The following is a 26,095-nucleotide window of genomic DNA, read 5'->3' as shown; positions in this document are numbered from 1 at the left end:
ACGAAGTCCATCAAAATGATACATATAAAGGGGGATAGAACACAACCCTGCTCTTTAATTTAGAGGTCGAAAAACAACAGCAAACGGACTTTTAGCTGGTAGTCACCGTTGAAATATATTGCATTTCAATGCTAAGCATTGAACATATTAGTTTGTTCCAACACTGCTTTTGGTCTTTTGAAATAAAAGACGCCATAAGCCTATAAAAATGATTTTATTTGTGGATTACATAGCAGTTATTTGTGATAATATTTTATTTGTGATCATATAACAACAGTTTGTTTTGCGTTTTTAACTTTTGCAAAAAATTTTTGCCATTTGTCAGTTAACTTTTGAGTTTTTTTTGGTTTTTGTTTTTTAATTTAATTTATGATTTTTATGTTTGTTTTTAAGCAAAACTCGAAAACATACTGCAGAAAGGGGGACATTTCTCCGGTTTAAAATAATTCCTTTTTGACTGGAACGTATAATAAACTTTCAGATAGCCTAGGATCGAAATAAATAAAAGCGGTTTGTTTCAACTTTGCCTCCCCCCCCCCACATCTCAAAAAAATTACAATGCCATTTTCATTTTTTTTTAAACATAATGCTAAAATAAAGTAAAATTTGTTTTTATTAGGATACAAATTTGACACAAAAGCCTCAAAATTTCAGTACCTTTGGCTTTTTGAAATACATGACTATAAGTAATAAAAGCCTTTGTTTCGAAAAAAGAGATAAAAAAAATGCATCCAAGTTCCTTTGACTCTTCTTTTGTTGAAAACTGTTGTTCTAAAGGGATTCTGTTTAAAAAGCATAAAAAAAAAGAAATTCTGAGATGCTTGTTTTTTGAAGCCTCCTTGTCCACCTCATATCCTCCCTGTACTACTATCAAAGGAGATTTAGATATCAAAATCTACAAGGCAGAAATTCTTTACTTACTTATTCATATAAATCTAATGATTGTAAATGTGTCAAACATCACTAGAGATTTAGATATCAAAATCTAAAAGGCATACATTCTTTCCTTACTTATTCATATAAATCTAATGATTGTAATTGTGTCAATTTTTTTCACAATTAGGCTAATTTGTGCTTTCTATTGTTGGATATTAAGCAAAATTGAAAATATACTGTAGAAAGGGACATTTCTCAGGTTGCAAATAATTTTGTTTTAAGTGTTATGTATATTGAACTTTTCTATAGGCTGTGATTAAAACAAATAAAAACGGGTCACTTTCGCTCCCAACCCTCCGCATCTCGGAAACCTTTCAATGTTATTCTTGTCTTTTTAAATATAAATTTAGAATAAAATGAAATTTATTTTCATTAAAATACGAGTTTGACACTTTAAGCCTCAAATTTAGGTGTCGTTTCTTATTGCTTTATCTTCTGTGTTTTTAGCTGGAGTTTCGGAATTAATTTGAATACGATTTTGCAAACACACATGCATCTATGTTACATTATCTGAAAGCTCTTGTACTGGATTTCACTAATAAAAATAAAAAGTGGACATCGAGGATATAAATTCCTAGCAAAAAGGTGTTTATTGAGATTGAACACTAGTTTTGACGGATTTCCACTGTTCTCTGCCCATTTGCTGGCAAATTAGCACAAATGAAGCGCTAAAAAAAATGTCTACTTGTAGAAAAATGACCTGTCTATCCTTTAGTATAGGTTTCATACCCCAAAAGCTTACCTCCTAGTCGAAAATTTGAATAAAGCCATTCCAAACAAACACAAGCACGGCCGAAATTCCTTAGCTCGCGCACAAAGAATAATGTTAACCCGGGTACGGCGGTTTCCAAAGTACAATTGTAAAACTTTGAAAATAAACATGTATTGGATATTTAGTCGCACTAGTGATACAGAGAAGTTAGAAAAGAATTGGAAATGTCTGAAGTTGAAGCTCAAGTGGCACCAACATCTGTAGAATCCCAGAGCATGGCTTCACCAGCCAAGAAGGAAAAGAAAGCAAAGGCTCCAAAACCAGCTAAGGTTGCAAAACCTAAAGGGGATAAAAAAGCCAAGGCACCAGCAAACCACCCAAAATACACCGAAATGATCACCAAATCCATTGCTGACCTGAAAGAACGCGGGGGATCTAGCCGTCAGGCCATTCTCAAATACATAATGGCCAATTTTCAGGTTGGCAATGATGCCAAAGTTGTGAATATGCATCTTAAGCAAGCTTTGAAGCGCTGCCTTGCAAATGGAATTGTTATAAATCCCAAAGGTACTGGCGTAACTGGTTCTTTCAAGCTTGCAAAGCCTATCAAGGCCGAAAACCCCAAGGCTGGAAAGCCTACCAAGCCCACAGCTAAGAAGACCTCAGTCAAGAAAACAGCCAAACCTACTGCAATTAAAAAGTCAACTTCATCCAAAAAGGCTATCAAGCCAATGGCTGGTAGCAAGAAACCTGTAAAGACTTTCAAGAAACCCACTGTTGCCAAAAAAGCAGTAGCAGCAAAGAAGTCGACACCTAAGAAGGGGCCATCAGTCAAGAAAGCTCCCGCCAAGAAAGTGGCATCTAAAAAGTCAGTGGCTAAGAAACCAGCTAAAAAGTAATGTGTGCAATAGGTCTATCCTACAGTATCAAACAGCCCTTTTCAGGGCTATCAAAGCAAATGCTCGAAACTCTGTTCAGAAAGTTATAATGCTATTAATTTGACATTTTGACTTGTCTACTTTTCCCTTTCAAGTATAATTTAGCTGTTGTTTGAGCCCAAAACACGTTGTATAATAGTTACTTTTGCATTCTAGTGCTATTGCTGTCTAAAAAACACCATCTTAGACTAGATTTTACGGCTGAAGTCTTTGATTAAAGTCAGTCGTTTGTGCGGCGCTCTTGAAGGAGCAAGTACATTGGTGTCATTGATGCTACTGAAAGAGAAAGACAGTTGAACTGTATAATGGAGCTGAGGCCGAAAACATTTGAAGGGACTTTGGACATAGACCAATCAAAGACTAACTTTAAAGTTAGTCTTTAAGACAGTTGCTTAGGCGGCGCTATTGAAGGAACAAGTAGACTTTTGCTATTGAAAGACCAAGGCAACTTGAACTGTAGAAAGGAGTTGGGCCCGAAAACATATGAAGAGGATTTGGACATGGACAAATCAAAGACTAACTTTAAAGTAAAGTCTTTGATTTAAGTCAGCTGTTTACGCGGCGCTATTGAAGGAACGAGCAAATTTTTGGTCTAGATGCTACTGAAAGACAAAAGTAGTTGAACTGTACAATGGAGTTGAGCCCAAAAATATATGAAGACGGTTTGGAACCCATTCCGGCAGAGGAGAATTAACCATTTAAAACTGTCTGTTTCTTGGTGGCTTTCAACTTGATTTAGTTGCTGGAAAGGCCAACAAATCTTTAAACACTTTCTAGCCCAGGTTCTATGAGCCTTTTTTATATTGTACATTTAAAATGTCGGTAAATACTTTTTTTTTTCTTTTCGTCTCAGGTGCAATATCTGATTCGTATTCTGCAAACAAATTACCATTGCTATTTTATTGTATTTAGCTTTTCCTTGCATATTTGAATAAAGTTGTTTATTCTCATCATGGGATTATTCAAGGAAATAGTTGTTGCTATTCAACTGCACAAGCCTATTCTATCATGTTGGAATGAAGATAGTAGGAACGGAGGAAAATGTGTTCCTACTCTTACTAAATTGCCGCTGGACCTTATAGTTTGGACACAAGTATATTATTGCATTAGTTATTTGCAGTTAATAAACAAGTATGAAAAGCTGGCAACAGTTTAGATAGCAAATGAATTTCCTTGTAAACTGACTCTGAGAATGAAGCCCAAAATCATGAGTTTCAAACCATAACAAAAGGCATCCGATGGACTTTAATTTACTACTACTACTAATAACTCACTGCAGCACCAAGCCGCCTGAGGCCAACACAGCTACGCACGCTCCTTCTCCAACCTAATCTATTTAAAGCCTCCCTCTTTATACCCTCCCAGGAAATTCCCATTTCCTTTAAATCTTTATTTATGAAATCACTCCCAACCCAGACAAGGACGACCTGCTTTCCGTGTAGCCCCAGAGAGGTTGGCCAAAAAGGACAATCTTCGGTAATCTGTCATCCTTCATCCGTAGAACGGGGCCTAGCCATCTCAACCTTTCTTTCATTATAGCCCCAGAAAGCGGGATTGAACCAAACTTTTCGTACAACCTACTGTTTGAAATACGGTCAGTCAGCCGGGTACCCAGAACAATCCGTAGGCAATTTCTCTGGAAAACATCTAGTAAATTTTCATCTGCTTTTCGGAGTGCCCATGCTTCAGAGCCATATTTGACCACTGTCATCACTGTAGCTTTCAATATTCTAATCTTGGTTTGTAGACTTATCTTTCTATTCTTTCAAACTTTTTTTAACTGTGAAAAAACACCCTGGGCCCTAACTATTCTACTTTTAACATCTTCACTGCTCCCACCATCTTTACTAATAATACTACCTAGGTAACTGAAGCTCCCAACCTTTTCGTTACCTAATGTCAACTGTTCATCTTCACTTATTCCTATAGCCTTAGTGATTTAGTCTTCTTAACATTAATTTTCAAGCCTATTTTAGCACCCTGAACTCGTAAAACCTCTAAAAATTCATTCATTTTGCTCACACTTTCATCTAATATACTTAAATCATCAGCATAATCTAAGTCCAGGAGCGTTCTTCCTCCCCATTTGATTCCATGGTCTCCAATTGCCTTTCCTGTGCTCCTTAAGACGAAGTCCATCAAAATGATACATATAAAGGGGGATAGAACACAACCCTGCTCTTTAATTTAGAGGTCGAAAAACAACAGCAAACGGACTTTTAGCTGGTAGTCACCGTTGAAATATATTGCATTTCAATGCTAAGCATTGAACATATTAGTTTGTTCCAACACTGCTTTTGGTCTTTTGAAATAAAAGACGCCATAAGCCTATAAAAATGATTTTATTTGTGGATTACATAGCAGTTATTTATGATAATATTTTATTTGTGATCATATAACAACAGTTTGTTTTGCGTTTTTAACTTTTGCAAAAAATTTTTGCCATTTGTCAGTTAACTTTTGAGTTTTTTTTGGTTTTTGTTTTTTAATTTAATTTATGATTTTTATGTTTGTTTTTAAGCAAAACTCGAAAACATACTGCAGAAAGGGGGACATTTCTCCGGTTTAAAATAATTCCTTTTTGACTGGAACGTATAATAAACTTTCAGATAGCCTAGGATCGAAATAAATAAAAGCGGTTTGTTTCAACTTTGCCTCCCCCCCCCCACATCTCAAAAAAATTACAATGCCATTTTCATTTTTTTTTAAACATAATGCTAAAATAAAGTAAAATTTGTTTTTATTAGGATACAAATTTGACACAAAAGCCTCAAAATTTCAGTACCTTTGGCTTTTTGAAATACATGACTATAAGTAATAAAAGCCTTTGTTTCGAAAAAAGAGATAAAAAAAATGCATCCAAGTTCCTTTGACTCTTCTTTTGTTGAAAACTGTTGTTCTAAAGGGATTCTGTTTAAAAAGCATAAAAAAAAAGAAATTCTGAGATGCTTGTTTTTTGAAGCCTCCTTGTCCACCTCATATCCTCCCTGTACTACTATCAAAGGAGATTTAGATATCAAAATCTACAAGGCAGAAATTCTTTACTTACTTATTCATATAAATCTAATGATTGTAAATGTGTCAAACATCACTAGAGATTTAGATATCAAAATCTAAAAGGCATACATTCTTTCCTTACTTATTCATATAAATCTAATGATTGTAATTGTGTCAATTTTTTTCACAATTAGGCTAATTTGTGCTTTCTATTGTTGGATATTAAGCAAAATTGAAAATATACTGTAGAAAGGGACATTTCTCAGGTTGCAAATAATTTTGTTTTAAGTGTTATGTATATTGAACTTTTCTATAGGCTGTGATTAAAACAAATAAAAACGGGTCACTTTCGCTCCCAACCCTCCGCATCTCGGAAACCTTTCAATGTTATTCTTGTCTTTTTAAATATAAATTTAGAATAAAATGAAATTTATTTTCATTAAAATACGAGTTTGACACTTTAAGCCTCAAATTTAGGTGTCGTTTCTTATTGCTTTATCTTCTGTGTTTTTAGCTGGAGTTTCGGAATTAATTTGAATACGATTTTGCAAACACACATGCATCTATGTTACATTATCTGAAAGCTCTTGTACTGGATTTCACTAATAAAAAGTAAAAAGTGGACATCGAGGATATAAATTCCTAGCAAAAAGGTGTTTATTGAGATTGAACACTAGTTTTGACGGATTTCCACTGTTCTCTGCCCATTTGCTGGCAAATTAGCACAAATGAAGCGCTAAAAAAAATGTCTACTTGTAGAAAAATGACCTGTCTATCCTTTAGTATAGGTTTCATACCCCAAAAGCTTACCTCCTAGTCGAAAATTTGAATAAAGCCATTCCAAACAAACACAAGCACGGCCGAAATTCCTTAGCTCGCGCACAAAGAATAATGTTAACCCGGGTACGGCGGTTTCCAAAGTACAATTGTAAAACTTTGAAAATAAACATGTATTGGATATTTAGTCGCACTAGTGATACAGAGAAGTTAGAAAAGAATTGGAAATGTCTGAAGTTGAAGCTCAAGTGGCACCAACATCTGTAGAATCCCAGAGCATGGCTTCACCAGCCAAGAAGGAAAAGAAAGCAAAGGCTCCAAAACCAGCTAAGGTTGCAAAACCTAAAGGGGATAAAAAAGCCAAGGCACCAGCAAACCACCCAAAATACACCGAAATGATCACCAAATCCATTGCTGACCTGAAAGAACGCGGGGGATCTAGCCGTCAGGCCATTCTCAAATACATAATGGCCAATTTTCAGGTTGGCAATGATGCCAAAGTTGTGAATATGCATCTTAAGCAAGCTTTGAAGCGCTGCCTTGCAAATGGAATTGTTATAAATCCCAAAGGTACTGGCGTAACTGGTTCTTTCAAGCTTGCAAAGCCTATCAAGGCCGAAAACCCCAAGGCTGGAAAGCCTACCAAGCCCACAGCTAAGAAGACCTCAGTCAAGAAAACAGCCAAACCTACTGCAATTAAAAAGTCAACTTCATCCAAAAAGGCTATCAAGCCAATGGCTGGTAGCAAGAAACCTGTAAAGACTTTCAAGAAACCCACTGTTGCCAAAAAAGCAGTAGCAGCAAAGAAGTCGACACCTAAGAAGGGGCCATCAGTCAAGAAAGCTCCCGCCAAGAAAGTGGCATCTAAAAAGTCAGTGGCTAAGAAACCAGCTAAAAAGTAATGTGTGCAATAGGTCTATCCTACAGTATCAAACAGCCCTTTTCAGGGCTATCAAAGCAAATGCTCGAAACTCTGTTCAGAAAGTTATAATGCTATTAATTTGACATTTTGACTTGTCTACTTTTCCCTTTCAAGTATAATTTAGCTGTTGTTTGAGCCCAAAACACGTTGTATAATAGTTACTTTTGCATTCTAGTGCTATTGCTGTCTAAAAAACACCATCTTAGACTAGATTTTACGGCTGAAGTCTTTGATTAAAGTCAGTCGTTTGTGCGGCGCTCTTGAAGGAGCAAGTACATTGGTGTCATTGATGCTACTGAAAGAGAAAGACAGTTGAACTGTATAATGGAGCTGAGGCCGAAAACATTTGAAGGGACTTTGGACATAGACCAATCAAAGACTAACTTTAAAGTTAGTCTTTAAGACAGTTGCTTAGGCGGCGCTATTGAAGGAACAAGTAGACTTTTGCTATTGAAAGACCAAGGCAACTTGAACTGTAGAAAGGAGTTGGGCCCGAAAACATATGAAGAGGATTTGGACATGGACAAATCAAAGACTAACTTTAAAGTAAAGTCTTTGATTTAAGTCAGCTGTTTACGCGGCGCTATTGAAGGAACGAGCAAATTTTTGGTCTAGATGCTACTGAAAGACAAAAGTAGTTGAACTGTACAATGGAGTTGAGCCCAAAAATATATGAAGACGGTTTGGAACCCATTCCGGCAGAGGAGAATTAACCATTTAAAACTGTCTGTTTCTTGGTGGCTTTCAACTTGATTTAGTTGCTGGAAAGGCCAACAAATCTTTAAACACTTTCTAGCCCAGGTTCTATGAGCCTTTTTTATATTGTGCATTTAAAATGTCGGTAAATACTTTTTTTTTTCTTTTCGTCTCAGGTGCAATATCTGATTCGTATTCTGCAAACAAATTACCATTGCTATTTTATTGTATTTAGCTTTTCCTTGCATATTTGAATAAAGTTGTTTATTCTCATCATGGGATTATTCAAGGAAATAGTTGTTGCTATTCAACTGCACAAGCCTATTCTATCATGTTGGAATGAAGATAGTAGGAACGGAGGAAAATGTGTTCCTACTCTTACTAAATTGCCGCTGGACCTTATAGTTTGGACACAAGTATATTATTGCATTAGTTATTTGCAGTTAATAAACAAGTATGAAAAGCTGGCAACAGTTTAGATAGCAAATGAATTTCCTTGTAAACTGACTCTGAGAATGAAGCCCAAAATCATGAGTTTCAAACCATAACAAAAGGCATCCGATGGACTTTAATTTACTACTACTACTAATAACTCACTGCAGCACCAAGCCGCCTGAGGCCAACACAGCTACGCACGCTCCTTCTCCAACCTAATCTATTTAAAGCCTCCCTCTTTATACCCTCCCAGGAAATTCCCATTTCCTTTAAATCTTTATTTATGAAATCACTCCCAACCCAGACAAGGACGACCTGCTTTCCGTGTAGCCCCAGAGAGGTTGGCCAAAAAGGACAATCTTCGGTAATCTGTCATCCTTCATCCGTAGAACGGGGCCTAGCCATCTCAACCTTTCTTTCATTATAGCCCCAGAAAGCGGGATTGAACCACACTTTTCGTACAACCTACTGTTTGAAATACGGTCAGTCAGCCGGGTACCCAGAACAATCCGTAGGCAATTTCTCTGGAAAACATCTAGTAAATTTTCATCTGCTTTTCGGAGTGCCCATGCTTCAGAGCCATATTTGACCTCTGTCATCACTGTAGCTTTCAATATTCTAATCTTGGTTTGTAGACTTATCTTTCTATTCTTTCAAACTTTTTTTAACTGTGAAAAAACACCCTGGGCCCTAACTATTCTACTTTTAACATCTTCACTGCTCCCACCATCTTTACTAATAATACTACCTAGGTAACTGAAGCTCCCAACCTTTTCGTTACCTAATGTCAACTGTTCATCTTCACTTATTCCTATAGCCTTAGTGATTTAGTCTTCTTAACATTAATTTTCAAGCCTATTTTAGCACCCTGAACTCGTAAAACCTCTAAAAATTCATTCATTTTGCTCACACTTTCATCTAATATACTTAAATCATCAGCATAATCTAAGTCCAGGAGCGTTCTTCCTCCCCATTTGATTCCATGGTCTCCAATTGCCTTTCCTGTGCTCCTTAAGACGAAGTCCATCAAAATGATACATATAAAGGGGGATAGAACACAACCCTGCTCTTTAATTTAGAGGTCGAAAAACAACAGCAAACGGACTTTTAGCTGGTAGTCACCGTTGAAATATATTGCATTTCAATGCTAAGCATTGAACATATTAGTTTGTTCCAACACTGCTTTTGGTCTTTTGAAATAAAAGACGCCATAAGCCTATAAAAATGATTTTATTTGTGGATTACATAGCAGTTATTTATGATAATATTTTATTTGTGATCATATAACAACAGTTTGTTTTGCGTTTTTAACTTTTGCAAAAAATTTTTGCCATTTGTCAGTTAACTTTTGAGTTTTTTTTGGTTTTTGTTTTTTAATTTAATTTATGATTTTTATGTTTGTTTTTAAGCAAAACTCGAAAACATACTGCAGAAAGGGGGACATTTCTCCGGTTTAAAATAATTCCTTTTTGACTGGAACGTATAATAAACTTTCAGATAGCCTAGGATCGAAATAAATAAAAGCGGTTTGTTTCAACTTTGCCTCCCCCCCCCCACATCTCAAAAAAATTACAATGCCATTTTCATTTTTTTTTAAACATAATGCTAAAATAAAGTAAAATTTGTTTTTATTAGGATACAAATTTGACACAAAAGCCTCAAAATTTCAGTACCTTTGGCTTTTTGAAATACATGACTATAAGTAATAAAAGCCTTTGTTTCGAAAAAAGAGATAAAAAAAATGCATCCAAGTTCCTTTGACTCTTCTTTTGTTGAAAACTGTTGTTCTAAAGGGATTCTGTTTAAAAAGCATAAAAAAAAAGAAATTCTGAGATGCTTGTTTTTTGAAGCCTCCTTGTCCACCTCATATCCTCCCTGTACTACTATCAAAGGAGATTTAGATATCAAAATCTACAAGGCAGAAATTCTTTACTTACTTATTCATATAAATCTAATGATTGTAAATGTGTCAAACATCACTAGAGATTTAGATATCAAAATCTAAAAGGCATACATTCTTTCCTTACTTATTCATATAAATCTAATGATTGTAATTGTGTCAATTTTTTTCACAATTAGGCTAATTTGTGCTTTCTATTGTTGGATATTAAGCAAAATTGAAAATATACTGTAGAAAGGGACATTTCTCAGGTTGCAAATAATTTTGTTTTAAGTGTTATGTATATTGAACTTTTCTATAGGCTGTGATTAAAACAAATAAAAACGGGTCACTTTCGCTCCCAACCCTCCGCATCTCGGAAACCTTTCAATGTTATTCTTGTCTTTTTAAATATAAATTTAGAATAAAATGAAATTTATTTTCATTAAAATACGAGTTTGACACTTTAAGCCTCAAATTTAGGTGTCGTTTCTTATTGCTTTATCTTCTGTGTTTTTAGCTGGAGTTTCGGAATTAATTTGAATACGATTTTGCAAACACACATGCATCTATGTTACATTATCTGAAAGCTCTTGTACTGGATTTCACTAATAAAAAGTAAAAAGTGGACATCGAGGATATAAATTCCTAGCAAAAAGGTGTTTATTGAGATTGAACACTAGTTTTGACGGATTTCCACTGTTCTCTGCCCATTTGCTGGCAAATTAGCACAAATGAAGCGCTAAAAAAAATGTCTACTTGTAGAAAAATGACCTGTCTATCCTTTAGTATAGGTTTCATACCCCAAAAGCTTACCTCCTAGTCGAAAATTTGAATAAAGCCATTACAAACAAACACAAGCACGGCCGAAATTCCTTAGCTCGCGCACAAAGAATAATGTTAACCCGGGTACGGCGGTTTCCAAAGTACAATTGTAAAACTTTGAAAATAAACATGTATTGGATATTTAGTCGCACTAGTGATACAGAGAAGTTAGAAAAGAATTGGAAATGTCTGAAGTTGAAGCTCAAGTGGCACCAACATCTGTAGAATCCCAGAGCATGGCTTCACCAGCCAAGAAGGAAAAGAAAGCAAAGGCTCCAAAACCAGCTAAGGTTGCAAAACCTAAAGGGGATAAAAAAGCCAAGGCACCAGCAAACCACCCAAAATACACCGAAATGATCACCAAATCCATTGCTGACCTGAAAGAACGCGGGGGATCTAGCCGTCAGGCCATTCTCAAATACATAATGGCCAATTTTCAGGTTGGCAATGATGCCAAAGTTGTGAATATGCATCTTAAGCAAGCTTTGAAGCGCTGCCTTGCAAATGGAATTGTTATAAATCCCAAAGGTACTGGCGTAACTGGTTCTTTCAAGCTTGCAAAGCCTATCAAGGCCGAAAACCCCAAGGCTGGAAAGCCTACCAAGCCCACAGCTAAGAAGACCTCAGTCAAGAAAACAGCCAAACCTACTGCAATTAAAAAGTCAACTTCATCCAAAAAGGCTATCAAGCCAATGGCTGGTAGCAAGAAACCTGTAAAGACTTTCAAGAAACCCACTGTTGCCAAAAAAGCAGTAGCAGCAAAGAAGTCGACACCTAAGAAGGGGCCATCAGTCAAGAAAGCTCCCGCCAAGAAAGTGGCATCTAAAAAGTCAGTGGCTAAGAAACCAGCTAAAAAGTAATGTGTGCAATAGGTCTATCCTACAGTATCAAACAGCCCTTTTCAGGGCTATCAAAGCAAATGCTCGAAACTCTGTTCAGAAAGTTATAATGCTATTAATTTGACATTTTGACTTGTCTACTTTTCCCTTTCAAGTATAATTTAGCTGTTGTTTGAGCCCAAAACACGTTGTATAATAGTTACTTTTGCATTCTAGTGCTATTGCTGTCTAAAAAACACCATCTTAGACCAGATTTTACGGCTGAAGTCTTTGATTAAAGTCAGTCGTTTGTGCGGCGCTCTTGAAGGAGCAAGTACATTGGTGTCATTGATGCTACTGAAAGAGAAAGACAGTTGAACTGTACAATGGAGCTGAGGCCGAAAACATTTGAAGGGACTTTGGACATAGACCAATCAAAGACTAACTTTAAAGTTAGTCTTTAAGACAGTTGCTTAGGCGGCGCTATTGAAGGAACAAGTAGACTTTTGCTATTGAAAGACCAAGGCAACTTGAACTGTAGAAAGGAGTTGGGCCCGAAAACATATGAAGAGGATTTGGACATGGACAAATCAAAGACTAACTTTAAAGTAAAGTCTTTGATTTAAGTCAGCTGTTTACGCGGCGCTATTGAAGGAACGAGCAAATTTTTGGTCTAGATGCTACTGAAAGACAAAAGTAGTTGAACTGTACAATGGAGTTGAGCCCAAAAATATATGAAGACGGTTTGGAACCCATTCCGGCAGAGGAGAATTAACCATTTAAAACTGTCTGTTTCTTGGTGGCTTTCAACTTGATTTAGTTGCTGGAAAGGCCAACAAATCTTTAAACACTTTCTAGCCCAGGTTCTATGAGCCTTTTTTATATTGTACATTTAAAATGTCGGTAAATACTTTTTTTTTTCTTTTCGTCTCAGGTGCAATATCTGATTCGTATTCTGCAAACAAATTACCATTGCTATTTTATTGTATTTAGCTTTTCCTTGCATATTTGAATAAAGTTGTTTATTCTCATCATGGGATTATTCAAGGAAATAGTTGTTGCTATTCAACTGCACAAGCCTATTCTATCATGTTGGAATGAAGATAGTAGGAACGGAGGAAAATGTGTTCCTACTCTTACTAAATTGCCGCTGGACCTTATAGTTTGGACACAAGTATATTATTGCATTAGTTATTTGCAGTTAATAAACAAGTATGAAAAGCTGGCAACAGTTTAGATAGCAAATGAATTTCCTTGTAAACTGACTCTGAGAATGAAGCCCAAAATCATGAGTTTCAAACCATAACAAAAGGCATCCGATGGACTTTAATTTACTACTACTACTAATAACTCACTGCAGCACCAAGCCGCCTGAGGCCAACACAGCTACGCACGCTCCTTCTCCAACCTAATCTATTTAAAGCCTCCCTCTTTATACCCTCCCAGGAAATTCCCATTTCCTTTAAATCTTTATTTATGAAATCACTCCCAACCCAGACAAGGACGACCTGCTTTCCGTGTAGCCCCAGAGAGGTTGGCCAAAAAGGACAATCTTCGGTAATCTGTCATCCTTCATCCGTAGAACGGGGCCTAGCCATCTCAACCTTTCTTTCATTATAGCCCCAGAAAGCGGGATTGAACCACACTTTTCGTACAACCTACTGTTTGAAATACGGTCAGTCAGCCGGGTACCCAGAACAATCCGTAGGCAATTTCTCTGGAAAACATCTAGTAAATTTTCATCTGCTTTTCGGAGTGCCCATGCTTCAGAGCCATACTTGACCACTGTCATCACTGTAGCTTTCAATATTCTAATCTTGGTTTGTAGACTTATCTTTCTATTCTTTCAAACTTTTTTTAACTGTGAAAAAACACCCTGGGCCCTAACTATTCTACTTTTAACATCTTCACTGCTCCCACCATCTTTACTAATAATACTACCTAGGTAACTGAAGCTCCCAACCTTTTCGTTACCTAATGTCAACTGTTCATCTTCACTTATTCCTATAGCCTTAGTGATTTAGTCTTCTTAACATTAATTTTCAAGCCTATTTTAGCACCCTGAACTCGTAAAACCTCTAAAAATTCATTCATTTTGCTCACACTTTCATCTAATATGCTTAAATCATCAGCATAATCTAAGTCCAGGAGCGTTCTTCCTCCCCATTTGATTCCATGGTCTCCAATTGCCTTTCCTGTGCTCCTTAAGACGAAGTCCATCAAAATGATACATATAAAGGGGGATAGAACACAACCCTGCTCTTTAATTTAGAGGTCGAAAAACAACAGCAAACGGACTTTTAGCTGGTAGTCACCGTTGAAATATATTGCATTTCAATGCTAAGCATTGAACATATTAGTTTGTTCCAACACTGCTTTTGGTCTTTTGAAATAAAAGACGCCATAAGCCTATAAAAATGATTTTATTTGTGGATTACATAGCAGTTATTTGTGATAATATTTTATTTGTGATCATATAACAACAGTTTGTTTTGCGTTTTTAACTTTTGCAAAAAATTTTTGCCATTTGTCAGTTAACTTTTGAGTTTTTTTTGGTTTTTGTTTTTTAATTTAATTTATGATTTTTATGTTTGTTTTTAAGCAAAACTCGAAAACATACTGCAGAAAGGGGGACATTTCTCCGGTTTAAAATAATTCCTTTTTGACTGGAACGTATAATAAACTTTCAGATAGCCTAGGATCGAAATAAATAAAAGCGGTTTGTTTCAACTTTGCCTCCCCCCCCCCACATCTCAAAAAAATTACAATGCCATTTTCATTTTTTTTTAAACATAATGCTAAAATAAAGTAAAATTTGTTTTTATTAGGATACAAATTTGACACAAAAGCCTCAAAATTTCAGTACCTTTGGCTTTTTGAAATACATGACTATAAGTAATAAAAGCCTTTGTTTCGAAAAAAGAGATAAAAAAAATGCATCCAAGTTCCTTTGACTCTTCTTTTGTTGAAAACTGTTGTTCTAAAGGGATTCTGTTTAAAAAGCATAAAAAAAAAGAAATTCTGAGATGCTTGTTTTTTGAAGCCTCCTTGTCCACCTCATATCCTCCCTGTACTACTATCAAAGGAGATTTAGATATCAAAATCTACAAGGCAGAAATTCTTTACTTACTTATTCATATAAATCTAATGATTGTAAATGTGTCAAACATCACTAGAGATTTAGATATCAAAATCTAAAAGGCATACATTCTTTCCTTACTTATTCATATAAATCTAATGATTGTAATTGTGTCAATTTTTTTCACAATTAGGCTAATTTGTGCTTTCTATTGTTGGATATTAAGCAAAATTGAAAATATACTGTAGAAAGGGACATTTCTCAGGTTGCAAATAATTTTGTTTTAAGTGTTATGTATATTGAACTTTTCTATAGGCTGTGATTAAAACAAATAAAAACGGGTCACTTTCGCTCCCAACCCTCCGCATCTCGGAAACCTTTCAATGTTATTCTTGTCTTTTTAAATATAAATTTAGAATAAAATGAAATTTATTTTCATTAAAATACGAGTTTGACACTTTAAGCCTCAAATTTAGGTGTCGTTTCTTATTGCTTTATCTTCTGTGTTTTTAGCTGGAGTTTCGGAATTAATTTGAATACGATTTTGCAAACACACATGCATCTATGTTACATTATCTGAAAGCTCTTGTACTGGATTTCACTAATAAAAAGTAAAAAGTGGACATCGAGGATATAAATTCCTAGCAAAAAGGTGTTTATTGAGATTGAACACTAGTTTTGACGGATTTCCACTGTTCTCTGCCCATTTGCTGGCAAATTAGCACAAATGAAGCGCTAAAAAAAATGTCTACTTGTAGAAAAATGACCTGTCTATCCTTTAGTATAGGTTTCATACCCCAAAAGCTTACCTCCTAGTCGAAAATTTGAATAAAGCCATTCCAAACAAACACAAGCACGGCCGAAATTCCTTAGCTCGCGCACAAAGAATAATGTTAACCCGGGTACGGCGGTTTCCAAAGTACAATTGTAAAACTTTGAAAATAAACATGTATTGGATATTTAGTCGCACTAGTGATACAGAGAAGTTAGAAAAGAATTGGAAATGTCTGAAGTTGAAGCTCAAGTGGCACCAACATCTGTAGAATCCCAGAGCATGGCTTCACCAGCCAAGAAGGAAAAGAAAGCAAAGGCTCCAAAACCAGCTAAGGTTGCAAAACCTAAAGGGGATAAAAAAGCCAAGGCACCAGCAAACCACCCAAAATACACCGAAATGATCACCAAATCCATTGCTGACCTGAAAGAACGCGGGGGATCTAGCCGTCAGGCCATTCTCAAATACATAATGGCCAATTTTCAGGTTGGCAATGATGCCAAAGTTGTGAATATGCATCTTAAGCAAGCTTTGAAGCGCTGCCTTGCAAATGGAATTGTTATAAATCCCAAAGGTACTGGCGTAACTGGTTCTTTCAAGCTTGCAAAGCCTATCAAGGCCGAAAACCCCAAGGCTGGAAAGCCTACCAAGCCCACAGCTAAGAAGACCTCAGTCAAGAAAACAGCCAAACCTACTGCAATTAAAAAGTCAACTTCATCCAAAAAGGCTATCAAGCCAATGGCTGGTAGCAAGAAACCTGTAAAGACTTTCAAGAAACCCACTGTTGCCAAAAAAAGCAGTAGCAGCAAAGAAGTCGACACCTAAGAAGGGGCCATCAGTCAAGAAAGCTCCCGCCAAGAAAGTGGCATCTAAAAAGTCAGTGGCTAAGAAACCAGCTAAAAAGTAATGTGTGCAATAGGTCTATCCTACAGTATCAAACAGCCCTTTTCAGGGCTATCAAAGCAAATGCTCGAAACTCTGTTCAGAAAGTTATAATGCTATTAATTTGACATTTTGACTTGTCTACTTTTCCCTTTCAAGTATAATTTAGCTGTTGTTTGAGCCCAAAACACGTTGTATAATAGTTACTTTTGCATTCTAGTGCTATTGCTGTCTAAAAAACACCATCTTAGACCAGATTTTACGGCTGAAGTCTTTGATTAAAGTCAGTCGTTTGTGCGGCGCTCTTGAAGGAGCAAGTACATTGGTGTCATTGATGCTACTGAAAGAGAAAGACAGTTGAACTGTACAATGGAGCTGAGGCCGAAAACATTTGAAGGGACTTTGGACATAGACCAATCAAAGACTAACTTTAAAGTTAGTCTTTAAGACAGTTGCTGAAGATTTTAACGGCTGAAGTCTTTGATTAAAGTCAGTCGTTTGTGCGGCGCTCTTGAAGGAGCAAGTAGACTTTTGCTATTGAAAGACCAAGGCAACTTGAACTGTAGAAAGGAGTTGGGCCCGAAAACATATGAAGAGGATTTGGACATGGACAAATCAAAGACTAACTTTAAAGTAAAGTCTTTGATTTAAGTCAGCTGTTTACGCGGCGCTATTGAAGGAACGAGCAAATTTTTGGTCTAGATGCTACTGAAAGACAAAAGTAGTTGAACTGTACAATGGAGTTGAGCCCAAAAATATATGAAGACGGTTTGGAACCCATTCCGGCAGAGGAGAATTAACCATTTAAAACTGTCTGTTTCTTGGTGGCTTTCAACTTGATTTAGTTGCTGGAATGGTCAACTAAAATATCTTGGGGGCTTATAATGTCACTTTGGTTACAATTTTTGACTTTATTTATTGGCTTAAATAAAGGTGAGTCAACTGTTGTGGCTGTTCAATTTTCGCCTTCATTTATTTGCTTATCATCCAAGCCAAAACAGTTGACTCGCATTTATTTATTACCGATAGATGGAATCAGGGAAATGTCCAATTTAGTCTCTCTTTTTTCTCTTATATAAAATATAATCACCTTGGTGTTGTTAGAATAAGGAAACGAGTTTGTTAAAGAATATCATTTTACTTTGAATAAAAAGAAATCATAATAAAAACACAAAAAGAAAAAAAAGATGCCAACAGCACCCGGTGTTCCCAGGCGGTCACCCATCCAAGTACTGACCGGGCCGACGTTGTGTGACTTCCAGGATCTGACGAGACTGGGTACTTTCAACGTGGTATGGCCGTTGGCTGGAAGATTTTGTAACAAAATGAATGTTGATCCACAAACTGAAAAGAAACAAAATGCCTAATTTTAGAGTCATAAAGCAAGGTTTTTAGTAGACAAATATTTAGAAAGAATCAAAATATGTTTATCCATTGTTTTTTGTTTGTTTTTTTTTTTTAAACTTTTTTCCTTCTGAAACAAAAACGACAAGTCACCCACAAATGTTTCTACCTTTGATGACTACCCTATGGCTTCCTAGGCTAGTTTAGATTAGTTGAATTAGAGGCTCTTGGTTTATTTTTAAAAACAGTTCCTCAATTTTTGCGTATAATCTATTGGTTTCTTAGCTGAAAATGAGCTTCCTCTCAAGTCCTATGCTTTGTAACGAGATCAATGTAAAAGCAGACTTTATTGCTTGTAACAAAAGGGCAAGCTTGAAATATTTATTCCTGTTTTGTTGGGGTATAATTTAACGATTTTCAAGGAAAATGTTTCCCCCGCCTCCAGTCAATTCTTACGCGTTGTTACTAGGTAGGCAAATGTGAAAGTTTTCCTTTTCACATTCAGTATCCTAAATTTCATAGCTTTGTCCTTTCCAGATGGTCACATGCTATAGAGCAATTCAATTAATTTGTAGCCCTTAAAAGGGCTGTTGGTTAATTTGGGGGTTGGGCCTGGAGCTAAAAATTAGATTCATTTAAGCCTTTGCCGGTTTTTCAGTCTTCTTTGGTAGAAGGACTGCTTGAATATTGGGCAAAACGCCTCCTTGGGCAATGGTGACCCCCGACAGAAGCTTGTTGAGTTCTTCATCGTTTCTAATGGCAAGCTGAAGGTGACGAGGAATGATACGAGTTTTTTTGTTATCTCGTGCAGCATTACCAGCAAGCTCAAGGACCTCGGCAGCCAAATACTCCATCACCGCTGCAAGGTAAACGGGTGCGCCTGCACCAACTCGCTCCGCATAGTTGCCCTTTCTCAGAAGACGGTGGATCCTTCCCACTGGGAATTGGAGACCTGCCCTGTTTGAACGGGGACTTTGCCTTTCCCTTCACTTTTCCACCCTTTCCTCTTCCTGACATGGTTTCTAGGTTACGAAATTCTTTTAGATTCTTTAATCACGAACAAATTGGAAATGATGTCTGTTTTTGAATGCGCAAACAATTTATACTCCAGCCAGCGAACTGAGTTCCTCTGAGAAAAGAATTGCGCGCGAACTGTAGTTGGTATATAAACGGGTCGAGTTTTGGAAACGCTATTCATTTGATTATTGGATTCTGTTAAGGAATCTATTAACGATGGCTCCAAAAACTTCAGGAAAAGCAGCAAAGAAAGCTGGTAAGGCGCAGAAAAACATTAGTAAAACTGATAAGAAAAGGAAACGAAAGAGGAAGGAAAGCTACGCCATTTACATTTACAAAGTTCTCAAGCAAGTGCATCCCGACACTGGTGTTTCTAGCAAGGCAATGAGCATCATGGATAGCTTTGTCAACGATATCTTTGAAAGGATTGCTGCGGAAGCCTCTCGTCTAGCTCACTACAACAAGAGGTCCACCATCACTAGCAGAGAGGTTCAAACTGCTGTGAGGCTGCTCCTACCCGGAGAACTTGCCAAGCATGCTGTTAGTGAAGGCACTAAAGCTGTAACAAAATACACAAGCTCCAAATAAGAGGGGTTTTCCTGTCTATTAGCGCCCAAACAGCCCTTTTAAGGGCTACCACCTTATTCTAAATGCTCTGCTCTCAAATTGCTTTACTGTTCCTGGCTTTGATTTGCGAAATTTCAGGTAAACAAGAACCCATACTAAACCCTAATACGAAAAAAAAAAACAAACGAAAGTCCCCTGTTTCAAAGGCAACGCTCAATTTGCTTGTTGTATACAACTTGTACTTACTTGTACTTGTTTCAGGACACAAGCTCTTCAGCTCTCCCTGGCGCTATGATCTGGCAGACGGTTGAGTGCCAAGCCGCTCGGTCGTGTGTGTGTGGTGCACATATTTCAAGCCACTGCTTGTCCCATCTTCGGCCGTGTCGTCGGAAACCACCAATCGGCTCTAGGTCCGCCTTGAGTGTGTTAAGCCAGGTCTTGACTTGTCCACCTCGCTTCTTCTTCCAGTGTGCGAGGGGTTTGCAGTATAGCGCCTTTTTAGTGAGGGTGTCATCTGACCTCCGACAAACATGGCCAAACCAAGTTAGGCGGCGTTTTTTTATTAGGGCTTCAATGTCATGCTTCTGGTGGCATCGTCTACGAATTTCGACGTTGCTAATTCTGTCTCGGAGGGAGACACCGAGGATTTGTCTCAGGCAGGAGTGGTCGAATACTTTGAGAGCATGAACATCCGCTGCTTTCAGGGGCCATGTCTCGCATCCGTAAAGGAGTACGGAGCGGACGGTTGCTTCAAAGATCTGGATTTTTGTTTTTAGTAGGACGTCTCTTTGTCTCCACAGGTTCTTCCTAAGTTGAGCAAAGACAATCGATGCTGATGATATTCTGCTCTGGACTTCCGTACTGCAGCCGCCGGAAATGTCAATGAGGGATCCCAGGTACTTGAGCTGGTCAACGACCTCTAAACGGAGTTGTCGATAGAGATGCCCCTTATGAGTACATCCTCAGAATTTGTCAGAATTTTGGTTTTATCCTTACTGATCTTCAGCCCAACCAAATCTGCAGTAGCAGCAACATTACACAGCATGGCTTGCGCATGATCTATATCGTTTTCTAGCAAGGCAATGTCATCCGCGTAGTCAAGGTCTTTGATGGAGAAGTCAGGGCTTACTTCAACGCCTCTGGCAGATTGCATGACGCGCTTCATGATCCAATCGATAACAAAGTTGAAGAGGATGGGGGACAGGATGCAGCCCTGTCTCACCCCGAAATCGATGTCGAAGAGGGAGGACAGCTCTCCATCAGCTTGTATACAGGCACGAACGTGTTGGTAGTATGCCTGAATAAGGCGTATCAGCTTATCAGGGACGCCGTCCTCTTGCATCGCAGCCCATATGCCATCTCTAACGATCGAGTCAAAGGCCGTTATAAAATCTATGAAGACGGCTATAGTAATCTGATTGTGTTTCATGCGGTGTTCGAGAATTTGCCGGAGTGTAAAGAGCTGATCAATGCAGCCCATTCCTGGCCGAAAGCCCGCCTGGTTTGGGCGTGTGGTCGTGTTTCTGATTGAGCTGAAGCGGTTGAGTAAAATCATGGCAAATATTTTGGCAGCGATGCTTATGAGCGATATCCCCCGGTAATTCTTGCATTCAGCTTTATCCCCTTTTTTATACAGGGGGATGATAATTGAAACTTTCCAATCGTCTGGGAGAACCTCCTGTACCCAAATTTTCTTGAGCAGTTTTTCTAGGTTCTGTGCAAGAAGCCTGGGGCTTGCCTTGTAGATTTCTGCTGGTATGGCGTCAATTCCCGGCGCTTTATGATTCTTCAGCTTCTTTATTGCTGCCAGGATTTCCTCTTCGTCAGGGGGCTCTATTTTGACTCCTGCGTATTGGTTAATGAGCGTTGATGAAGGAGGTGGGGGAGGTTGGGTCACTTGAAGATTTGGAGCAGGTGATGAAGGGTCGACTTGGGGATTTAGGAGTTTCTGGAAATGGCGCTTCCAACGGTCAACGACTTCGTCACGACTCGTTAGGATGTTACCGTGTTCGTCTCTTACAGAGGCCGAGTTCTTCGACCTCTTCCCAGTGGACTCTTTAAGCAGCTGATACAGTTTCCTAGTATCAGACAGGCTAGCTGCTTTTTGCATCTCCACCGCCATATTCTCCAGTACTTCCTTCTGTCTTTTCTGCCCGACTGGTGACATAGCTTGCGTAGCTGTTTGAATTCAGCTGAGTGGCGTGATGGTAACAGACTTTTCTTCGTTGCAAGTCGGATGGTCTCTTCGGACATCCACCGTCTTCGCTTTCGCTTCACTCTTCCAAGAGTTTCGAGAGCTACCTCCTGTAGTGTATTTCGGAACTTCTGCCAATCTTCGTTAACCGACGACCCGCTCGAGTTCCCGTCCTCAGGAGACTCATTTGAGTGTTCATGCTCGAGGGCGGTGAAACGATTTGAAAGTTGAACACGGAATTGTTCTACTACTGACGGGTCCTTAAGACGGGCAACGTCAAATCTTTTTGGGGGTTCCTTCCGTTTACGAGCCACTAGCCTGATCTTCACAGACATTTTGACCAAGGTATGATCCGACCCGCCCTTGGAACCTGTGTCAGGTCCTCTGTAGGCTCTGCAGTTCTGGATCGAGCTTCTCCAACGTGACGACACGAGTAGGTAGTCCAGCTGGGAAGATGTCCTTCCATCTCTGGATCTCCAGGTTATGACGTGTGAGGGCTTGTGTCTGAAAAGGGTGTTTGCTATTACGAGGTTGTTCGCTTGGGCGAATTGGACCAATCTGGTTCCTCGTTCGCATCTTTCGCCGTACCCGTGAATTCCAAGGCTCCTGTCGCCGTTTGCCTGTCTGCTGCCGACGTGTGCGTTGAGGTCGCCACCGATAATGAGGAGGTCACGTTTGGGGGTCTTTTTTACAGCTTCGTTGAGTTCGGCGTAAAACGTATCTATTGCTTGTTCAGAGCTGACCCTTGTGGGTGCGTAGACCGCAAACACTGTAACATTAAACAGTTTGCTTCGGAATCTAGCTTTTGCAAGGCGAGATGATACGGGCTCCCATTCTATTAGAGCTTTTTGTGCTTGGATGTTAAGGAGAAATCCAACCCCTGCACTGCCACTACCATCTTTGGGTCCTGAGTTATAAAAGAAGAAAGAGTTCTCTGAATCTGGTGTTGCTATCTCATGGTTTTCTAGTGTGTCATTTATTCTTGTCTCTGATACACAGAGGATGTCGAGGCCTAGGCGATGTATTTCACCAGCCATGAAAGTCTGGGTCGTCAAACATTTCATCGAACAGACGTTCCAGCACCCTATTGCAAGGGATTGTCTTCGTTTCAACAGGTGTCCAGCTCGCCAATTTTTCGAAGGAGACGCCGGTAAATCATCCAACGCATCGCTTGTCGGGAATGCCGTAGCTTGTTTTAACACTCTTTGATCTGCTTTTTTCATAACGTTTCGTGGGAATATTATTGACCGACAGGTCCCCAGTCCGTCGGTGCCTCCACACTTTAGCCATTCTTTCGCTAGGCATGTAGCTACGGAATGTTGCCACCGCTTCACCACTTTGAGGTAGTGTGGTCGACTTCCCAAGGATACACTAGAGACGGAGATACAGCTTCGGCGACCCAAACCGCACCATAGCCGTGCTAAGAGAGGGCCTCGGCTGTCATCCGTCTTTTTCATGACATTCCATCAAAAGCATTTTCATAGGCTTGTTGGGTCCCATTGGGAGCTATTCATTTTTTGGGTATTTTTGGATTTATTAGGCTGGCCTAAATTGCATTTTGACGTGTTTCCTTTTCATTAGATGTTTCGGATCAACAGGCCCTTGACTCATACCTTTTTTGTCACGGAACACTAGGCTGTTTAACGCTATTTTGCGTGTTTGTTTAAACCATCTAGTGGCCCTTAAAAGGGCCGTTGGTTAAGATCAATTGCATAGAAATTAGGGTACTTAAGCTCTCTCGCCACGGATACGACGGGCAAGTTGAATATCTTTTGGCATGATGGTCACCCTCTTGGCGTGAATGGCACACAAGTTGGTATCCTCAAAAAGTCCAACTAGATACGCCTCGCTGGCTTCTTGTAGGGCATCACAGCCGAACTCTGGAACCTCAAGTCAGTTTTGAAATCCTGGGCAATCTCTCGCACAAGTCTCTGGAAGGGCAATTTCCTTATTAAGAGTTCGGTACTCTTTTGATAACGACGAATCTCTCTCAGGGCTACGGTTCCGGGCCTGTATCTGTGTGGTTTTTTTACCCCACCAGTAGCAGGAGCCGACTTACGTGCAGCCTTGGTCGCAAGCTGCTTCCTAGGTGCCTTTCCACCAGTTGATTTTCTCGCAGTTTGTTTTGTCCTAGCCATGTTGATAGATTGCCTCTCTTGAAAAGAATGAACAAAGGAACAGATATCTAGTGTCTATATTTATATGGAGCGCCAGCCGCGCGATAGAGTAACAATTTGTGGGGAAAGCCTTTGGTAATATAAATTAAACGGGCTTTCAAGAAAACTTGTTAGTTTGTCAAAAACTTTACAGCTGATTGCTACGGTATCGTATTAAATATGACAGGAAGAGGAAAAGGAGGAAAGGGGCTTGGAAAAGGAGGCGCAAAACGTCATCGCAAAGTTCTTCGTGACAATATCCAGGGGTATCACAAAGCCAGCAATTAGAAGACTGGCCCGCCGTGGTGGTGTAAAACGTATATCTGGCCTAATTTACGAGGAAACCAGAGGTGTTCTTAAAGTTTTTCTAGAAAATGTTATTCGCGATGCTGTCACCTACACAGAACATGCCAAGAGAAAGACTGTAACTGCTATGGATGTAGTCTACGCTCTGAAGCGTCAAGGTCGTACATTGTATGGCTTTGGTGGTTAATGATTTCCAAATGCCTCTTGAACTGTTCCCCTACCCAACGGCCTTTTTAAAGGCCAACAAATCTTTAAACACTTTCTAGCCCAGGTTCTATGAGCCTTTTTTATATTGTACATTTAAAATGTCGGTAAATACTTTTTTTTTTCTTTTCGTCTCAGGTGCAATATCTGATTCGTATTCTGCAAACAAATTACCATTGCTATTTTATTGTATTTAGCTTTTCCTTGCATATTTGAATAAAGTTGTTTATTCTCATCATGGGATTATTCAAGGAAATAGTTGTTGCTATTCAACTGCACAAGCCTATTCTATCATGTTGAATGAAGATAGTAGGAACGGAGGAAAATGTGTTCCTACTCTTACTAAATTGCCGCTGGACCTTATAGTTTGGACACAAGTATATTATTGCATTAGTTATTTGCAGTTAATAAACAAGTATGAAAAGCTGGCAACAGTTTAGATAGCAAATGAATTTCCTTGTAAACTGACTCTGAGAATGAAGCCCAAAATCATGAGTTTCAAACCATAACAAAAGGCATCCGATGGACTTTAATTTACTACTACTACTAATAACTCACTGCAGCACCAAGCCGCCTGAGGCCAACACAGCTACGCACGCTCCTTCTCCAACCTAATCTATTTAAAGCCTCCCTCTTTATACCCTCCCAGGAAATTCCCATTTCCTTTAAATCTTTATTTATGAAATCACTCCCAACCCAGACAAGGACGACCTGCTTTCCGTGTAGCCCCAGAGAGGTTGGCCAAAAAGGACAATCTTCGGTAATCTGTCATCCTTCATCCGTAGAACGGGGCCTAGCCATCTCAACCTTTCTTTCATTATAGCCGCAGAAAGCGGGATTGAACCACACTTTTCGTACAACCTACTGTTTGAAATACGGTCAGTCAGCCGGGTACCCAGAACAATCCGTAGGCAATTTCTCTGGAAAACATCTAGTAAATTTTTCATCTGCTTTTCGGAGTGCCCATGCTTCAGAGCCATATTTGACCACTGTCATCACTGTAGCTTTCAATATTCTAATCTTGGTTTGTAGACTTATCTTTCTATTCTTCCAAACTTTTTTTTAACTGTGAAAAAACACCCTGGGCCCTAGCTATTCTACTTTTAACATCTTCACTGCTCCCACCATCTTTACTAATAATACTACCTAGGTAACTGAAGCTCCCAACCTTTTCGTTACCTAATGTCAACTGTTCATCTTCACTTATTCCTATAGCCTTAGTGATTTAGTCTTCTTAACATTAATTTTCAAGCCTATTTTAGCACCCTGAACTCGTAAAACCTCTAAAAATTCATTCATTTTGCTCACACTTTCATCTAATATACTTAAATCATCAGCATAATCTAAGTCCAGGAGCGTTCTTCCTCCCCATTTGATTCCATGGTCTCCAATTGCCTTTCCTGTGCTCCTTAAGACGAAGTCCATCAAATGATACATATAAAGGGGGATAGAACACAACCCTGCTCTTTAATTTAGAGGTCGAAAAACAACAGCAAACGGACTTTTAGCTGGTATTCACCGTTGAAATATATTGCATTTCAATGCTAAGCATTGAACATATTAGTTTGTTCCAACACTGCTTTTGGTCTTTTGAAATAATTAATTAAAAAAAAACAAGTTTTTTCAACTGAAAGTAAGG

General features: G+C 38.6%; 6 protein-coding genes and 2 pseudogenes across 6 annotated transcripts; 6 read left to right on the top strand and 2 right to left on the bottom strand.

The window, feature by feature from the left end:
* The first annotated feature begins 1,840 nt into the window (after positions 1-1,840).
* Positions 1,841-2,571, top strand: LOC136035848 (histone H1-delta-like). Its single transcript, XM_065717811.1, has one exon. It carries the CDS (start codon positions 1,873-1,875, stop codon positions 2,545-2,547), a length of 675 nt encoding a protein of 224 aa, XP_065573883.1. The 5' UTR covers positions 1,841-1,872; the 3' UTR covers positions 2,548-2,571.
* Positions 2,572-6,555: 3,984 nt separating this feature from the next.
* LOC136035857 (histone H1-delta-like) lies at positions 6,556-7,286 on the top strand. Its single transcript, XM_065717819.1, has one exon. The coding sequence runs from the start codon at positions 6,588-6,590 to the stop codon at positions 7,260-7,262; it is 675 nt and encodes a 224-aa protein (XP_065573891.1). The 5' UTR covers positions 6,556-6,587; the 3' UTR covers positions 7,263-7,286.
* A 3,984-nt stretch (positions 7,287-11,270) lies between these two features.
* Positions 11,271-12,001, top strand: LOC136035864 (histone H1-delta-like). The gene has a single exon (XM_065717825.1). It carries the CDS (start codon positions 11,303-11,305, stop codon positions 11,975-11,977), a length of 675 nt encoding a protein of 224 aa, XP_065573897.1. The 5' UTR covers positions 11,271-11,302; the 3' UTR covers positions 11,978-12,001.
* Positions 12,002-15,985: 3,984 nt separating this feature from the next.
* Positions 15,986-16,749, top strand: LOC136035880 (histone H1-delta-like). The gene has a single exon (XM_065717840.1). It carries the CDS (start codon positions 16,018-16,020, stop codon positions 16,609-16,611), a length of 594 nt encoding a protein of 197 aa, XP_065573912.1. The 5' UTR covers positions 15,986-16,017; the 3' UTR covers positions 16,612-16,749.
* Positions 16,750-17,856: 1,107 nt separating this feature from the next.
* LOC136024588 (5S ribosomal RNA) lies at positions 17,857-17,974 on the bottom strand (annotated as a pseudogene).
* A 1,263-nt stretch (positions 17,975-19,237) lies between these two features.
* LOC136035924 (histone H2B-like) lies at positions 19,238-19,623 on the top strand. Its single transcript, XM_065717843.1, has one exon. It carries the CDS (start codon positions 19,246-19,248, stop codon positions 19,615-19,617), a length of 372 nt encoding a protein of 123 aa, XP_065573915.1. The 5' UTR covers positions 19,238-19,245; the 3' UTR covers positions 19,618-19,623.
* Positions 19,624-23,503: 3,880 nt separating this feature from the next.
* Positions 23,504-23,980, bottom strand: LOC136035892 (histone H3-like; annotated as a pseudogene).
* A 2-nt stretch (positions 23,981-23,982) lies between these two features.
* LOC136035940 (histone H4-like) lies at positions 23,983-24,483 on the top strand. Its single transcript, XM_065717844.1, is given in 2 exon segments — positions 23,983-24,210; positions 24,212-24,483. Coding segments are annotated over 2 exon segments (312 nt in total). The 5' UTR covers positions 23,983-24,126; the 3' UTR covers positions 24,440-24,483.
* The last annotated feature ends 1,612 nt before the right edge of the window (positions 24,484-26,095 follow it).

The sequence above is a fragment of the Artemia franciscana genome, chromosome 2 (genome assembly GCF_032884065.1).
Source record: "Artemia franciscana chromosome 2, ASM3288406v1, whole genome shotgun sequence".
NCBI lineage: Eukaryota > Metazoa > Arthropoda > Branchiopoda > Anostraca > Artemiidae > Artemia > Artemia franciscana.
This window is presented reverse-complemented; position numbering and strand designations above follow the sequence as displayed.

Coding starts and splice junctions, on each gene's coding strand:
- LOC136035848 (XM_065717811.1), top strand. CDS start 1,873: ATGTCTGAAGTTGAAGCTCAAGTGGCACCAACATCTGTAGAATCCCAG.
- LOC136035857 (XM_065717819.1), top strand. CDS start 6,588: ATGTCTGAAGTTGAAGCTCAAGTGGCACCAACATCTGTAGAATCCCAG.
- LOC136035864 (XM_065717825.1), top strand. CDS start 11,303: ATGTCTGAAGTTGAAGCTCAAGTGGCACCAACATCTGTAGAATCCCAG.
- LOC136035880 (XM_065717840.1), top strand. CDS start 16,018: ATGTCTGAAGTTGAAGCTCAAGTGGCACCAACATCTGTAGAATCCCAG.
- LOC136035924 (XM_065717843.1), top strand. CDS start 19,246: ATGGCTCCAAAAACTTCAGGAAAAGCAGCAAAGAAAGCTGGTAAGGCG.